Source organism: Chiloscyllium punctatum, chromosome 46 (assembly GCF_047496795.1).
Source record: "Chiloscyllium punctatum isolate Juve2018m chromosome 46, sChiPun1.3, whole genome shotgun sequence".
Lineage (NCBI taxonomy): Eukaryota > Metazoa > Chordata > Chondrichthyes > Orectolobiformes > Hemiscylliidae > Chiloscyllium > Chiloscyllium punctatum.
In genome coordinates, this window is record NC_092784.1 from 54,458,049 (window position 1) to 54,476,309 (window position 18,261).

Genomic DNA, 18,261 nt, shown 5'->3' on the forward strand with positions numbered 1-18,261 from the left:
CTTCAGTTAACAAAGTAATCAGTGTTTTCTATTGGTTTTGCAAAACAGAAGAGGCTGTTGCAGTTCAGTTTCTCTCACTTCAGACAGACTCAGAGTGAAAACTGTGCCGTAACACTAAACTGGTGCCTGTGACTTGTGGAGAACATACTTTCCCTTTTAGGGGAGAAAAGGTACCACAAACTCAGACCCAGATATACAGGTTAAAACAAATCCATTTATTTGCGACAACAATGAGATACAACGCTTAGTGTGTAATAAATTTAGAAAATTAACGTGCAGTGAGTTAGAATATCCTCTTGCACACACTGCTTAATATCCAGCAGGATGTTTGAGTAGTAGACTTTTGTGTATCTGTACAGTATCCATGTTGTTGAATATAGGAGGCCGATCTTCAGAGTTCACATATCACCAGTCAGAATTAGATCAGGAATCTCCAGGTTTCTATTTCAGGGACCTTTCACTTCAATGTTCATCCACTCATTTGTTTTCCTCCCGTTCCCCTAGCAGCACCGTCCCTAGCCACACAGTTCAAATGTCCCCATGAATGTCTAATCTCTGCTGCGTTTTAGAGGGCAAGATACCCAATTTCAAATTACACCCATTTCTTGTGAACTCAAGAAAAGGTACTGTCAGGAGGTTATTGGGCATTGGGGAAGAAAGAACTCAGGCGTAATTCTAACAACAAAATGAGCACATGTCTACAAAGAGAATCATTATTATTCATTTCTGAAGAACTTGCAAATTGTAAAGATTTGCAGCTTCCTTTTTCTGGGGTGGGGAGAAACAAAAGAAAACTGAAATCAAATAGAGATAACCAAATCCATATTAATATCTAGGTCTCAGCAATAGAAGATGGCTTATGGAATACATTCTAAAGTGCCCATGCATTCTGATGTTTACTGAAGAGACATTTGCTTTAGAAACACCTACAAACTGCAAATTATTTATTAAATTCTTATCTTATTGCTTATAAACATAACACAAACTTCACAAGCAATTATTTTTTGAAATGTCAGTTTTGGCAAAGGACATGGTGACACAGCGCCATTTACCATCACATGTTGTTCAGCCCTACCCCACATGTACAACAATACAGTCAGCTTTCATTCTTAGTGGGAGATGGCAAAGAAAAAGTATAAAATAGGGGAAGCATCTCAATTCCAGAAGGACAAAAGAAACTCCATTGATACACCTGACAATTTCAGATTTCCACTGTGTCTAGCAGTTGAATGCATAGGAAACTCAGCATAGGGTAGTCAGAGAGGCACAATGAGAAGGGCTTATTTGGTTTTAGAAAGTAACATTCAAAGACTGATCTCACCAAAGCGTCACGCCTCAAAAGATACAGACCTTGTCAGCTCGGCAATAAATCACAGTCTTTTATGAAGAGGCGTATTTCACATGTTGGAAAAATGCTTTCTTTCCTTTTCATCAACCAGGAGACCAACACAACCCGAAACACATTGTCATGTTTAAGAGTCTCCAAGGGAAGCCACTGAAGTCCTCACAGGCAGTTCCTGCTTGGAATGTGTCATGGCCCTCTTACTCTTGCCATCGAGACACACCCTACTTATAGTCCACACAGTTAAGATTCAATGAACTCTCAAGAGACTCCATCGAATTTAAACAATTCAACCCAGTGTTAATGAACTTCTAATCACATACCTACCCTTGTGTATTCTGAACCAGTCTGGTTCAAAATGCTGTCCTTGAGCCCTGAAGACCAGACTAGGTCTTTTATTGGAAGAAGTGCTCCTAAGAGGGAATTTTGTAGCTTTTAAACTGAGTTTTGCAATTTGTTTTGGGGGGGGGGGGGGGGGGGGTGGAGAAAGAGTGGGGCAGGGGGTGAAGGAGATTGGGTTCATGATTTTCTTTCTTCCCCACACACCTCAAAACCATTAGCTATTAATACGATGATGGATTCCTACATAGGGAATAGTAACTAATGGCAATTTAGGTTCATTAGATGGAGACAGAATGCAAAAGGGAAAGAGTGGGAGTCATGTCCTCCAAGTTCTGATTGGAAAGTAACATTATTGCAAAGAATAGAAGCATAAAGGACTCATTCTATCATCTGATAAATACGTGCATTTTTAGGGGATGCTAGGGTAAGCAACAAATTGTCAACATAATTCAAAAGGTTTGTGGTTGAGGACACACTGTTATGTAGCTGTTTTTAAAAATAAATCCAAGGCACAAATGAATGAATTACTATTTCAGCACTTGTCTGACATCATGTTAATCCTTTCTCAAATTCAGATGCAGAGAAGTTGAATGCGATACTGGATTTTCTGCGCAAGTAGACTTCAAATGTGTTAATGGTTTCAATGTGTGGTCTAACTCTGGACTGAAGTAAAGAATAAGACAAAAGTAAAAACTTTTAAAAAAAAACTCCAATTGAAAACGTCACATTCATTGTCCATTAAAAAATGTTTTTTTTCAAACCTAAAGTGCTGAATTATCAATTCAGAAGCAGAACTAAAAAGAACAGAATTGTTTCAAATTAAGCAGTTTTGGGAAACTAATTTGAAAAGAACTGGGGAAATAGGATTATTGTTGTTCTTAAACACAATGAAATATAATCTGGAATGCAGTCAATGATACTGACAACAGAATCCGTAAATCCTTCCAAAACGTACTTGGACAATATTCAAAAGGGAGAGTCTTGAGGAAAGAGCACAGTGCAGTGTTAATCAAATAGCTTTTTTGAAAATCAGGCAGGCAAATGTCTGCCCTCTGTGCTTGGATTATACAATTAGAATAACAAGGAGTTTTGAAAGCTGAGCTACTTCTGTACCTGAAGAGGCCAAGTTGTTCAAAACAGCAGACGTATCATGGGCTGACACAGAATTTGGTTGAAAACAAACTAACCAAAAATCGACAAAGTGCTGATTTTCAGAAGTCATACAGCCAAAGAGCTGGGACTATTTCTGTACGGTGAAAGATTGCAGACCTGTGATGGCTTTGCCAAGGATTAGGGCATGGATATCGTGAGTACCTGAGGAACAAATTAATAAAAGAAAATATTAGGTTTAATTAGAATGGAGATGTCTCAGAAATAATCAACAGTCCCTCCTAGCCTTTGTTAAAAAGATATCGTCCTCAATGATCATTGAACTTACCGTCTGCAGGTACATTAAATCAGAGTCTGCTGGAGGGAGCAGTGCTAGACAGTTCAGAGGTAAGTGGATGTGTGACATATGTGGCCAGCAATATGTATCATGTTAGCCTGTGGCATCACTCCCACACAAACTTCACTGATCATTATTCAATTTCCCCATTCACGGTCACTTTAATTCCAAAATTACTTTTATTCTGGTCATTAATGGAGACTTGGTCATGTCGGAGATAGAACAAAGCCACAAAATTAATCCTGACCATAGAATGCCTACAGTGCGGAAATAGGCCATTTGGCCCAACAAGTCCACACTGACCCTCCGAAAAGTAACTCATCCAGAGCCATTCCCCTACATTTACCCCTGACTAATGCACCTAACCTTCACATCTCTGAACACTATGGGGCAACTTCCCATGGCCAATTCATCTAACCTGCACATTGATCCAAAGTAATGACAAGAGTGTTGTCTTCCTAACATTACAGAAATGGGATATACTGCAGACAAAACATAAGACCTAGGAGCAGAAGTAGGCCATTTGGCCCTTTGATCTCACTCAGCCATTCAATAAGATCATGGTTGATCTTTTTTGTGGCCTCACTTCCACTTACCCATCCTCTAAACATAACCCTCATAAGACCCTCCCCCCCCCCCCCCAATTCTTCTAAATTTTAATGACTTTAATCCCAGTCTACTCAGTCTCTCCTCATAAAACAACTTCCTGAACTCCAGAATCAACCGAGTAAACCTCCTCCAGTGCCAGTACATCCTTTCTCAAGAAACTGCACACAGTACTCAAGGTATGGCCTCACCAGTACCCCATACGGCTGCAGCATAACCTCCTGCTTTTAAACTCAATCCCTTTAGCAATGAAGGACAAAATTCCATTTGCCTTCTTAATTACCTTTTGCACCTGCAGACCAACCTTCTGTGCCTCATGCACAAGGACACCCAGGTCCCTCTGCACAAGCAGCATGTTGCAATTGTTTACCATTCAAGTAATAGTCCTTTTTACTGTTATTCCTACCAAAATGGATGGCTTCACATTTATTAACATTGTACCCCATCTGCCAGACCTTTGCCCACTGACTTAAATTACCTATGTCGCTTTGCAAAGTCTCACAGTTCTCTGCACACTTTGCTCTTCCACTCATCTCCATGTCATCTGCAAACTTTGACACACTACACCAGCTCCAAATTATGTATGTAAATTGTGAATAATTGCAGATCAAATACTGAACCCTGAGGCACACTACAAGTCGCTGATCGCCAACCAGAAAAGCACTAATTTATCCCCACTCTTTGCTTCCTGTTTGGTTAACCAATCATCCGTCCATGCTAATACATTAGCATTACATCTTCACCTTATGAGGCAACCTTTTGTGCTGCACCTTGTTGAATGCCTTTTGGAAATCTCAATGCACCACATCTACTGGGTCCCCGCTATCCACCATGCTCATAATATATTCACAGAATTCCAGTAGATTAGTTAAACATGACCTGCCCTTCGTGAACACATGCTGTCTCTGCCTAATGGGACTATTTCTATCTATATGCCTTGCTATTTCTTCCTTGATTTCTTCCTAGATTCAAGCATTTTCCCCACTACAGAAGTTAAGCTAACCCGTCTATAATTCACCATTTTTTCATCTACCTCACTCACTGTCAAACACTCAGGGATTTCCCATTATCATAAAAGGCTTGTTGGTTTCTTTTTCACTTTTAGGAGCTTGGTAGAAAAGCCCATGAATCAGACAGACCAGGAACAGGAATTGGTGAATCCCAAACTATTAACTTCGATGGTGAGAGGAGGGGTGCAGCTTCAAGCATAAATTTGGAAGTGATTTTAAAAAAAGACTTGCTGTTTGCAGAAGCATTTCTCTGAGTGGATTGAGTGGCTGAATGACCTTTGTAATGCTCATATGACATCAGGAAGTCTTAACCCACTGTGGTGAATACGAGGGCCGAGTGAAGCTGGGGAGCTGCACAGTAATTTGCCATTGGGGAGAAAAACATGACAAGTATCTGTAATACCACACATGACATGCAGTCACACCTGCATCTTATCGACCTACGGCATCAGATACATGAAAAGAATTCTATATGGACAACATGACCGAAGTCACCCACGCAAATTCACCCTGTGTCCAGACAACATCACAAGATATCCACCATAAGCGGCAAAAAGGAATTGACAAGTGTTGGTGTCTGAGCCAGCTACTGTAAGTTCTCTTGACATTGTGGTCCATCATTTCTGTGAGCCTGTATACTACTGAACATTGGATCATTTACTAAATGAGAGTTCATTGTGCTACAAAATCCACCCACTCTGCAAGGCTAAATAGGTAGATCTGTCTCAACATTGCTCAGGCCCATATACTGCAATGAGGTAGGTGCAGAATAAAAACTCGTGTGCTACAGAGGTGAAGCTGTGTTTTCCTCTTTCTTGGGACTTCAAAGAAAAGCCAAGCTGACTGAGTAAGAACAAACACAATAATTCAACTCCAGCTCAACCTCACAAGGCATGTTCCCATTTCGTGGTGAATAGATTGAGAGGTTTTTTTTGCCTCTCCCAGGGGTCTTAAATTTTCACTGCCCTCGGTGACTTTCTACTGACAAGTGTTAGCAAGTGCACAAATTTCTCCAATTCCTCAAGATGTCACAGCTTGCCAAACTAAATCTTTCAGGAGGAGAGCAGCACTGTGCCTGAAAGCTCCAACAAACTGGTTGGGAACAGCGTAGAGAGAGGAGGTAAAAGGAGAAGGCTTTTCAGCCTCTCGAGCCTCTCCACTATTCACTGAGATCTTGCCTAGTATCCCCACTCCATCTACCCTACATTGGTCCTGTAACCCTTAATTAACTCAAACATTTATGAATGCAGTTTTAACATTTTCTGTTGAGAAAGTGAGGATTGCAGATGTTGGAGAGTCAGAGTTGAAAAATGCGGTGTTGGAAAAGCACAGCATCCGAGGATGCTGGAGAGTCGGTGTTTCGGGCATTAGCCCTTCATCAGGACACTCCTTTTGACTCATTTTCTGACTCCAAGCATTTTGTGCAGAGCTTGTCACCACCCTTCGCCTGAGAAAGTGCTTCCTGACATTTCCCCAGAATGGTCTAGGTCTAATTTTTTTTTTAAAAAAAAGCTAGCCCCCCCTTGTTTGCCAATGTTGCAAATGCTGTGTCAATTGATTGTGTATATAAAGCAGGCCCTAATTTTGATTGACAGGAGCTGACACTCAGTGGAGAAAGACTCGGGAGCATAGATTAAAAAGCTTAAAAAGGTTCTTGTGGCACATCATGGTACAGTCTTTACTCTGGGCCAGAAGGTTGAGTTTAAGTCCCAAATGGCCCAAAGGTGTGATTAAAAAGAATGACCTTCTCCCTGGGAGAATGAATAAGGAAAAATGGTCTGCACTTAAGCTGCATAGTATATTGTGAATCATCCAATGTTAAAGATAGAAGGCATGTCCTATTTCTCTTTGCCAGATATTTACCAAATTAATATTGGTCTCCCGCCAAAGGAATCAGTTTCTATTGGTCCAAACCCAACAAATCCTTTCACCAAAGGGTGACAGGGCAGAAATCTTGGGAAGTTCTGGAAGGGAATTTGTCTGGATCATGAAAAGAATTCCTTACCTTCGTAAGTGTTTACAGATTCCAGATTCATGACGTGGCGAATTACGTGATATTCATCACAAATTCCATTTCCGCCCAGTATGTCACGTGCTTGCCTTGCAATATCCAGAGCTTTCCCGCAGGAATTTCGCTTCAGCATGGAGATCATTTCAGGAGCAGCCCTACGGTACAGATACACGTTTAAAATAAAGGGGTGAATAAACATGACCTCCAACACCTCGGTGGAGTGGATTCTGCTCTTGGTTAACTCAAAGTTACAGAGTCAGGGGGTTGTAATTAATACCCACTTGTCTTCCTCCTTCAATCGACCCAGTTGGATGCAGGCATGAAGACCCAGTGTGATCTCCGTCAACATGTCTGCCATCTTCTTCTGGATGAGTTGGTTTCTCGCGATGGGAGCCCCAAACTGAATCCTGCAATGAGATTGGAGGTCAGTGTTTGGTGAAGATAGAGATAACAGAAGAGGGAAATCCCCCCCCAGCCTCCTGACTGGAGGATGCAAGCGGGAATAATCCGCTCTTAATCATTCCTTCACCAACTTGAAACATTTATTCCCCCAATTACTTTCAGCCTCAAAACATTTCTACTCTCCTGTTAATCTCTGGAATTCTCGCATCAATGGAGATTTAGATATGTATTCCACAGGATTGTTCAAACACTTTCTCTGGACCGAGGTAAATGTGATAGTTCCCAAACAGGACGAGTGAATCGCTCTTTATTAAGTAAACGGAAGCCTTCTCTGATTTAGAGACTGTCAGCACAGCTGTGTATTTCTGCACATGTCAGACCTCACCAAGAGAAAGCACACATCCAGATAAGGAGGTAGGGAGATGGCATGCTTGCTGTTCTCCAGCAAGATGGACTCTACAATGTGCCAAATTAGATGTCTGCAAGAACAGGTGCAGAGCTCAAAGTACAGCGGAATGACTGGAACGTTCAGTGGTTAGTTAAATATTCCAGGCTCAACCAGTGACTTATTACGCTGAGTAACCTTGGCACGGCCATGGAAGCAGACACCACACTGATGGGTGCCTGCCTTTGGTTTTGTTACAGAAAAGGCAAATAGGTGAGGCATTTAGACCGGGAAACGTCCATGTTCGTTCAGCTGTACAGTTCGCCAATCCTAGCCCAGGTCACCTTTTTTAAAAAAAACAATTTATTCATTCACACGACGTGAGTGTTATTTTCCAGGAGGTGGTGGTGGATGAGCTGCCTCTTCCAATAGCTGCAAGTTCTTTGGGTATAGGGACACCCACAGTGCTGTTAGGGAGTTCCCAGAAATTTGATCCAACGACAGTGAAGAAATGACCAATATAATTCCACGTCAGGATGGAGTGTGGTTTGGAGGGGAACTTGCAGGTGGTGGTGATCCCATGTTTCTGCTGTCTTTGTCCTTCTTAGGAGTAGAGGTCAGGAAGTACAGAGGCTCAAGAATACCTTTATGAGATGATTAGAGACAAAAAAAACCCTGCAAATGCTGGAATCCAAGGTAGACAGGCAGGAGGCCAGAAGAACTCAGCAAGCCAGACGGAATCGGGGGTGGAGAAGCTGACGTTTCTGATGTCCTGAAGAAGGGTTACAGCCCAAATGTTAACATCTCCCCCTCCTGATGCTGCCTGGCTTGCTATGTTCTTCTAGCCCCCTGCCTGTCTATTTATGAGTGGATTGGCATTCCCAGTCACTACTATGCTAGTGATACTGGTTTAGGACAGGACTGGAATAAGCTGATGACCACTGGGCCGGACTATTTTATCATGGTTCACATGTCATAGCCATTTGGTTACCAATGCCTATGGAAACTAGTGCATCTGGGAAAAAGCCAAACCAAAAGGTTTGTCCTGCTATCAATGGATATTAATGGATGGTCTGATTTATAAGGAGAGGCTAGATAGGCTGGCACCTTTTTACCTGGAGCATAGGAGAGCTTACAGAGGTTTATAAAATCAGGAGGAGTCTCGATAAGGTGAATGGCAGGTATCTTTTCCCTAGGGTGGGGGATTTCAAGATTAGGGGGGCACATTTTTAAGGTGAGAGGAGAAAGATTTAAAAAAGACATGAGAGTTTTTTTTTTAAAAACAGAGGGTGGTTCGTGTGTGCAATGAACCTCCACAGGATGTGGTGGATGTGGATACAGTTACAATGTTGAAAAGACATTTAGCTAAACACATGAATAAGAAATGTTTGGAGGGATATGGGCCAAGTGCAGGCAGATGGGACTAGTTTAGTTTGGGATAATGGTCGGTATGGACTGGTTGGATGGAAGGATCTGTTTCTGTGCTGTGTGACTAACAGACTCTAGGCATAATCAACCCTGAACAAACGTCTGGGAGCTACCCCCAGTGACTTCTCCTTGAGCACCTGCATCAAGTGGGGCGATGGAAATTAACAGAAACCCAAGCTACTGCAACCTTTTGTAGTCACCATGTTCCTGCTGTTACCTGTCCAATGCGTACTGCCTGGCTGTTTCCAAACAAAACTCTGCAGCGCCCAGGGCTCCCCAAGCGATTCCATACCGAGCATTGTTCAGACACCCGAAAGGACCCTGGGTCAGCAGAAAGAGAAAACGATTAAAACACTTACAAACCATATTCGAAAATCACTCTCGGGATACCCAACAAAAGTACAGCGTGCAGCATTTGGAGTTTATAGTGATTTAGATTAGATTTAGATTTACATTAGTGTGGAAACAGGCCCTTCAGCCCAACAAGTCCATACCGACCTGCTGAAGCGTAACCCACCCATACCCCTACATTTACCCCTTACCTAACACTACGGACAATTTAGCATGGCCAATTCACCTGACCTGCACATCTGTGGAAGGAAACCGGAACACCCGGAGGAAACCCACGCAGACATGGGGAGAAAGTGCAAACTCCACACAGTCAGTCGCCTGAGGCGGGAATTGAACCCGGGTCTCCGGCGCTGTGAGGCAGCAGTGGAGAAATGACATGACCCATAACTCGCATCCCCATCCTCAAACCAAATTCTAGATGGTTACTTCCACTTGAAAAGATAAGGTATAACAGAACGTGCATTCCTAGAGAGGAATGATCTCAGGATCATTCAAAGCAAAAGGACCTTCTAAAACACGATAAGCTAGGATACGCATGGGCAATTTACAATCACAGCTTTTTGATCACTGACTATTTTGTTTTGGCGGCAAGTGAAGGGTAAAGATTAATCAGAACACCGGGGGTGGGAAGAAATTCCCAGCACTACTTCAAAATCGCACCATGTATTTATTTCTAACATCCTTTTGAGGGAGCAGACAGGGACTTTGGCTTATTTAACAGAATGCACAGAGATCCTGGAAGGTTTATTGATGTTGGAATTGAATGTGTTCCCATTGCAGAGTCCGTAGTTACAAATGAAAACCCACCTGTTTAATTTCCTACAAATCTACAGGGACCTTTACTGTTAGGTTTTGGGATATTGGCACCATACCCATCATCTCAGCAACAGTGACATTCCCTGACTGACTAATGCCAAGGTCCAGACTTGAGATTTGGCTGGTGAGGTCATGAGACTTCCCCATTTGAATGGAGTCTGTTTTCAGCAAAAAAAGAGACTTCTATTTAGTATTTCCACTCTCTTCTTTATCCATCTAGTCACTCAATGAAACGTCACTTATTGCCAATTCCAGATCTCACATAAATTATTTAACCGACCCAATTCAACAAGTTTATTTAGGGCATCTTTATCATTAAAACAATGTTATCCAATGAGTGCTTAAGCATCTCATGTCTCCTCATAATTGTGATCGGTATCTGGATCACTAATTTGGGGATACCCAACCTCTCCATCCCTGTTCTGTGCATATAAAATGCTGTCCAATGTATATGGCAGTAGATAAAGTGCCTCTTTAATAAAATTCCTAATAAAATTTAACTTCTTAAATAAATCCTGAGATGTTTCAGATGAAGCCACTGAATGCAACAATGGCAGCCCTCAAGAAAGTGGTTAGGTCTCAGCTGTAATGGTAACTATACAGGCAGGTCAAGCACTTTACAATATTGGCTGATTATAACACAATATACTGTTAATTCTGAGAGAAATAAAGCTAGTTTTTTTTTTAAAAAGAGAAATCAGGAGCACAAGTAGGCCATTCAGCCCTTCTAACCTGCTGCACTATTCAGTACGATCATGGCCAACCAGCCACCTCAGTATCCTGTTGCTGCTTTCTCACCCATACCCTTTCATCTCTTTAGCTCGAAGAACTACATCTAACTCCTTCCTGAAAATATTCAATGTTTTGGGCCCAGCCACTTTCTGTGGAAGAGAATTTCACAGCTTCATCTTTGGGTGAAGATATTTCTCCTCATCTTTGTCCTAAACAACCTAGCCCACATCCTTAGACTGTGAAAAGTCTGCAGAAAATGTGCTCTGCCCAGGACCATAAGAGACTGGGGAGAGTTGTAGACAGCCCAGACCATTGCACAAGCCATCCTCCCATCAATGGACTCTGTCTACTTTTCTCATAACATCATCAAAGACCCCTCCCACCCAGGTAATACTCTCTTCCAACCTCTTCCATTAGGCAGAAGATACAGAAACTTGAACACACGCTCCAAGTTCAAGAACAGCTTCTTCCCTGCCCTGTCCTGATCAGACTGGTGAACGGACCTCTCCAATTTCAAATCTAATGTTGACCTTGATTTGGAGGTGCCGGTGTTGGACTGGTGTGGACAAAGTTAAAAATCACACAACACCAGGTTATAGTCCAACAGTTTGGAAAAACTAGCTGTCGGAGTACTGCTCCGTCATCAGGTGATGAAGATGAAGAAGCAGCGCTTCGAAAGCTAGTGATTCCAAATAAACCTGTAACCTAGTGTTGTGAGATTTTTAACTTAATGTTGACCTTGATTTGTACACCTCCTGTGCTGCCATAATCCTGTATGCCTCACTCTGCCTAAGCACCCTATGATCTGTATGTCCTCGTTTGCTATGATCTGCCTGTACTGCTCGCTAAACAAAACTTTTCACTGTACTTAGTGACAATAAATCAAATCAAATCAGGATGTTGAGAATGCGAATACGCCCAGTTTTAAGAGAAAACAACAGAAAAACAACATACACTATTATCAGTTAATCATCCCATCTCCTCACTCCTCGCTCCATCCAGTGATCTTCTGTAAAGTGTACTAGAAATTCACGCAGGTACAGGATTCAGATTTTTTAAATGAAAAAGGTGGTTGTGCTGATGGTACGAACTTACCGAGAGACCCACTGCACCGGGCAGCAGATTTTCCACTGGCACCTCCACATCCTCCATCAGAATCATCCCAGTCAGAGAGGCTCTTAGAGAGAACTTCCCTTCAATCTTTGGCATGGCCAAGCCCTTCATCTCCTTCTCAAGAATAAATCCCCGCACCTTCCCATCGTCGCACTTAGCCCAGACCACACAGATATCGGCCATCGGCGAGTTGGTAATCCTAGTCGGGAAACCAGGTTCAAGTTATTCAAAACAGACAGAATTCATACAGCAACACTTCAAGGGGAGATCTCTTTGCTTCGGACGCCTCAGAGGGCAAGTTAGTCACACGTCAATCCTGGGGCTTCAATTGCCAGTCAATGCCATTATTATATCTCAGCCAGGACAGACTTTGGAGCTACAATTTGTTTCAGCGATCATCAGCAAGCAACAGTATCGGAAAGGTCTACATTTCAGATCCTAATCACTGTTGTTGCTGGGTACGCATTTGTCTTAATGGCTTAGACTCACAGCGAGCAACACTTGATGAGAAGTCTCATTTATATAGTGTCTTGACACAATTGCAGGACATCCCAAAGCACTACTTTTTAAATTAAGAATTTGTCAAGCGCAGGGACGGTCGTGACATAAGAAATGCTATGGTCAACTTGAACGCAGCAAGCTATCATCAACAACAATGTAATAAAATGACAAGGTCATCGGTATTTTAAACGATGTTGGTAGAGGACAAATACAGACCAGGAGAATTCACCTGCTGTTTTCAAAATAGTGCAGTGAAATCTTCATTGATGAGCCAAGGCAGCAGTTAGTGGCCTTGGGGAAGTGTTGGCCTAGTGTTCTTATTAGAATGTTAATGAAGAGACCAAGGTCATTTTCTGTGAGGGAAAAAACAAATGCTGGAGATCACAGTGGGTCAGGCAGCATCCATGGAGAGCACGCAAGCTAATGTTGCGAGTCTAAATGACTCTTCATTAGACTCTGATTTAAATCCCACCATGGCAGATGGTGGAATTTGAATTCAATAAAAATCTGGAATAGAGTGTTAAGATGACCTTGAAGCCATTGCTGACTGGCAGGAAAACCCTACGTGGTTTGCTATTGTCATTTAGGGAAGGAAACTTACCTGGTCTAGCCTACATGTGACTCCAGACCCACAGCAACATGGTTGACTTATAGCTGCCCTCTGGGCAATTAGGGATGGATAACAAATGCTGGCCTGGCCAATGCTGCCCACATCCCATGAATGAATGAATTTTTTAAAAAAAGGATGTGTCAATTAAGGTCTCATTTGAAAAGGTGGCATCTCTGACAGTACTGCACTCCCTCAGTCCTGTACTGAATGTGTTGAGATCACGAACAAACTGAGTCATCGACAGAGGTAGTGACCAAGAAAGCAACCCCCCCCCCCCCCCCCCCCCCACCAAACTACAAATGAACTCACCCCCCCCACGGAGCTTCCAATTTGGTAAACATCGAAATATTGAAAGAAAGTTAAGACATAAAATAAACACCACAAATACAGGAAATCTGAAATTATATTTAAAAAATTGCTGGGAAAGACAGATCTGTGGAGGGAGAAACAGATTCAACTTTGAGTGGAACAGAACTTTTCGGGTAAAAGAAGAAGTCATATTCCACTGAAAATGCAAACTCTGTTCTTCTCTCTACAGAGGCTGCCAGAAAATTCCCAGTACTTTTTTAATGGCTTGAAATACAAAGAGGATTCCATTGTTTGCCAGATCAGTTATACACACCTTTCCAGGTTACAATCAGAATTGTGCAAGGCTAACATAGGGAGATAAAGATAGTTTTTCTTCCCTTTCCTAACCTGTTTTAAAAGCGCTACTGTCCAGCGTCTACTCCAAGTGACCATGGATTAAGTGGATAAAGTGGAACTGTGTCACTGGCATCACTGTGTCCTCATCGAACATCGAGGCCACCTTGTGGCTCAAGAAGATAGTATCCCCTACATCTGAGCCAGAAACTCCAGCTTCAAGTCTCTCTTCAGGACTCAGAGCCATACAGCACAGAAACAGACCCTTCACTCCAACCAGAACATGTCAAACATAATCCCAAACTAAACTAGTCCCACCTGCCTGCTGCTGGCCAATATCTCTCCAAGTCTTTCCTATTTATATGCTTATCCAAATGTCTTTTCAATGTTGTAACTGTACCCACTTCCTCATTCCACACACGAACCAAACCGGTGTGTAAGAAATTTGCCCCTCGTGACTTTTTAAAAAATCCTTCTCTTCTCACTTTAAAAATGTGCCCCCACCCCAATCGTGAAATCCCTATTCTAGGGAAAAGACAACTACCATTAACCCTATCTGTACCCCTCATGATTTTATACAACTCTAATAAGGTCACCTCTCAATCTTCAATGCTCCTGTGAAAAAAGTCCCAGCCTTTCTTTATAACTCAAACCTTCCATACCTGGCAACATGCTGGAAAATCTCTTCTGAACCCTCTCCAGCTTAATAATGTCCTTCCTATAACTGGACACAGTACTCCAGAACAGGCCTCACCAATGTCTGTACAACCTTAACATAGTGTCCAAACTCCTATATTCCAAGGATTGAGCAATGAAGGCAAGTGTGCTAAATGCCTTGTTAACCATCCTGTCCATATTGTTGGTCATGGAAGGGGTATTCACGATGTGACACTGCCCCAACTACTCCGCATTGATGGCAAGTGTGTGTGTGTGTGTGTGTGTGTGTGTGTGTGTGTGTGTGTGTGTGTGTGTGTGTGTGTGTGTGTGTGTGTGTGTGTGTGTGTGTGTGAGAGAGAGAGAGAGAGAGAGTGCTACAAATAAAGAAAACGAAACAGCATTTAGAAACAGTTTCTAGCAGAGCTTGCTGAATTTTAATTAACATTCTACTTCCTAACAAAGCCAACATCTAAGGCCACATAAACACTGGGTTTATGGTGTGTTTGTGGCCTGGAAATTAGCAGATCTTCATGGATAACAAAGGATGGTCAGGACACAGGATGAAGCCGATTGCTTCTGTAACCCAGAGTATATGAGAAAATTTCAATCACATCAAGGGAAAGGATTTGATATACAAGAGCCCACTGGGTCACCTTACTCCACATTATAGGAGCAGATAGCATTGAAATGTATCTACTAACTTTGTCTTTCAAAATTACAAGTTTGAACTTTGGTCCAATTGGTTTCAGCATCCACTGTTCCATTTAGGCTGTAGGATAAAGATCTATTATACAATCAGAGTTTCAATTTTAGCCAATCCATTACATGACAGAATTGTGCAGCACAGGTAAAGGCCATTCGCTCCACTGTGCCCATGTTAGCTCTTTGGTAGAGTTTTCCAAATAATTCCATTCCCCAATACTCCTTTCCTATTGCAAATATTTGTGCAATCTCTTTGGAAAGTTACTCCTGAATTTGCTTCCAGCTCCCCCTCGGGCACATCACAACTCAGTACCATCTCTGTCATTTTTGCCAGTTGTGTCTGTTACCAACCTTGCCATCTACTCTGTTGACCATCTTCACCTTTTGAACGCATATCAAAATTTCATCTTAGCTTTCTCTACTCCAAGCAGAGCAAACAGAGTCACTCCATTCTGTCCATCGACCTGCAGTCCCTCAATCCCTGGTCCTGTTCTAGTCAATCAGTCAATCTCACCTGCTCCCTCTCCGAGGCCCGGCCAGCCTTGCTAAAGTGTGGCACTTCGAACTGAACAGAGTGGTGCACTTGGGGCCAATGCAGTCTTAAAGGTTTACCACAACATACTGGCTGAATAGTTAACCAAAAGATTGGGGGATTGATTAGCACAGTTGGCTGGTAGCTGGGATGAAATGCAACAGTGACCAGATCAGGTTACCATGAAAGTCCTACTTTTTTCAACCTTGCCCGAGGTATAGTGACCCTCAGGTCAACCTCACCACTAGTCGTGGCTCTCTCTGTCTAAGGAGAGAGCAGCCCCAGGGACTATGGTGACTTTCCCTAAAAGCTTCCCTGTGTACGTACCAGGTCTTTGATCCATTTAGTGTGTAAGTGTTGCTGCTCTTGTTGTACCTTGCCTTGGTCTCCATGCTTGAAGGGTCACTTCCATGGTTTGGCTCAGTTAGACCGAAACAGCCCAACAACTCCCCTTTGGCTACAAGAATAGGAGGGTGGGGAAACACAAGACAGTGATTCAATCAGCTTGCAGCAACTTACAGCAAAGCTACTGGTCAGAGGTGGCAGACTGGGTCACCCACCTAGTTTCGGGAGGTATTTTAGCTTCTGTTCTTCCGTGCCGTAGGCTGCGATTGGGTGCATTACCAGTGAGGACTGGACACTCATTACTGACCGATAACTGCTGTCCACCCGCTCCACTTCCCTTGCAATCAGCCCGTAGGCTACGTATGAGGTGCCAGCACACCCATAGCCTGGAATCAGAGAATTTCTAATAATTAAAACTTGAATTCTTTTACTAAGGATCTAATCCTAGCCATCAAACAGAGAAACAAACAGCTCTATATAAACTTTACAACTTTTCAAACTGCAGTTCAAGGTTTAACCGAAGGGTCCGTTACCTTTAATCGTCGAGCCCAATACGCCCAGTTCTCCCATTTCTGATAGGATTTCACGATGAAACACTAGATAGAATTAAGAATGGTGTAGAAGACAGATCAGAAGGCAATCTCATTTGGATACAGGCTAAAATAGAACACAAGACTAATGACAAGTATCTTTCATCCAATAGGCCAACCCAAACGAACAAGGACAGCACCTGATTGAATCCCAGTCTGTGCTGAGTTGGCTGATTTCAGTGGGTTTTACAAATTTGCCTCAGCTTCCCTAACATGGGCTTTCCTACAGGATGGTGGACAACAGCAGTTCAAGAAGGCAGCTCACTGACACCTTCTCAAGGGGCAACTAGGGACGGCCGGGTAAATGTTAGCCAGCCAGGAATGCCCACTTCCCATGAATAAATAAAATAATGCCAACATGGAAAGTAGTTGTAGTGTAAACAGTTTGTAGTATTTTAGAACTGGCTTCATTCTATAGCCTACCCAAGAAATAGAGGAGGAAATTCACAGAGAATTTACCGAGTACCATAAGCTACAGAATAATTATAGTGGGAGAATTTTATTACTCTAACATAGGCATGGGTAGAAGCGACGTAAAAGGGCAGAGTGGGTCATGAATTCCTGAATGTGTTCGGGAGAATTTTCTGAATCAATATGTTTCTGACACAATGAGAACTTATTTATAAATCTGAATTGAAAGGAGAATTGCTCCCCCACCTCCAAAATTCCAAGCCCAGAAATTTCAGGCAGCAAGAATATTAAAAACACTCTTCCAGTTAAATCCCCTACACCCATCACCTCTTGTGTTTGTTGGTTTGGGAATCAGAGCTTTGGCTATAGATACTGCCTTTGTATCCAAATCCAAATATTGTCTCTCAACTCCCTTTTTGCAACCTCCCAACAAACACAGAGTCTGGCTTCCCCATGCCCAATTACTATGCTCCACCAGAGGCCATCCCTTCAGCTGCCCAAGCTAGGCTCTACGCTATGGAATTCCATCTTTAAATATCATTTCTCCACTTCACGTTCTCCTGCTTAAATCGGTACTGGTGAAAACAAACCTCTTGTTTGGCCAATGGTATTGATATTTCCTTCTTTAGGCAATTTTTGTCTGACTAAGTTCCTACAGTGAGCTTTGGTTATGTTTTATATCAGTAAAAAAAAAGCTTTGTTTAATTAACTACTTGCATTTAAACAATGTTGGTCACATGACTCTGTGTCATTCCTGTATGAATGGGTTTGAATCCCATTGCAGGACTTGTTTGGCCAAAGAAGATGCATTCATAACACAGCCAAACAGGTTCAGTCCGATCTGTAAATCCTTCCAAAGTACCTCACTGGCAGGCAGTAAGAGTGGGAGAGAATCCTGGTCAGTCCTGAGGTGGAAGGAAATTGGAACCTCCCCCATTAAAAATCCATAACTCCAGCCTACAACGCACACATTACACCCGCAGGATTCCTCAGACTCCTTGCTGAGTGAGATTTTCTCAGTCAGGTAGTCTTGTTGGACAGATTAGTGCCAACAGCACAGGGTTCAATCCCTGGTTGGGCTGAGGTGGATTTGATACCTGCCCTCGAGGCCAAAACACTGAACGTTTCAAGAAGAAGACAACTGCAGTTCTCAGGGCTAAAGGGACCAAAAAGGTTTGGGGGAGAAAGCGGGAACAGGGGAAGGAGTTGGATGATCAGCCACGATCACATTGAATGGTGCAGCAGGCTCGAAGGGTCGAATGGCCTACTCTTCGGAAAACATCTCA

General features: G+C 42.7%; 1 protein-coding gene across 1 annotated transcript in view; it reads right to left on the reverse strand.

The window, feature by feature from the left end:
* Positions 1-194: 194 nt before the first annotated feature.
* Positions 195-18,261, reverse strand: part of gcdhb (glutaryl-CoA dehydrogenase b) — a 29,845-nt gene continuing 11,778 nt past the window's right edge. The window contains exons 4-11 of the mRNA XM_072564253.1: positions 16,508-16,570; positions 16,190-16,360; positions 15,957-16,086; positions 11,968-12,184; positions 9,191-9,294; positions 7,040-7,165; positions 6,753-6,913; positions 195-2,998 (exon numbers count right to left, since the gene is read on the reverse strand). Of these exons, the coding sequence (XP_072420354.1) occupies positions 2,925-2,998; positions 6,753-6,913; positions 7,040-7,165; positions 9,191-9,294; positions 11,968-12,184; positions 15,957-16,086; positions 16,190-16,360; positions 16,508-16,570 (1,046 nt within the window). The 3' untranslated portion in view covers positions 195-2,924. The remainder of the gene's footprint in view (positions 2,999-6,752; positions 6,914-7,039; positions 7,166-9,190; positions 9,295-11,967; positions 12,185-15,956; positions 16,087-16,189; positions 16,361-16,507; positions 16,571-18,261) is intronic.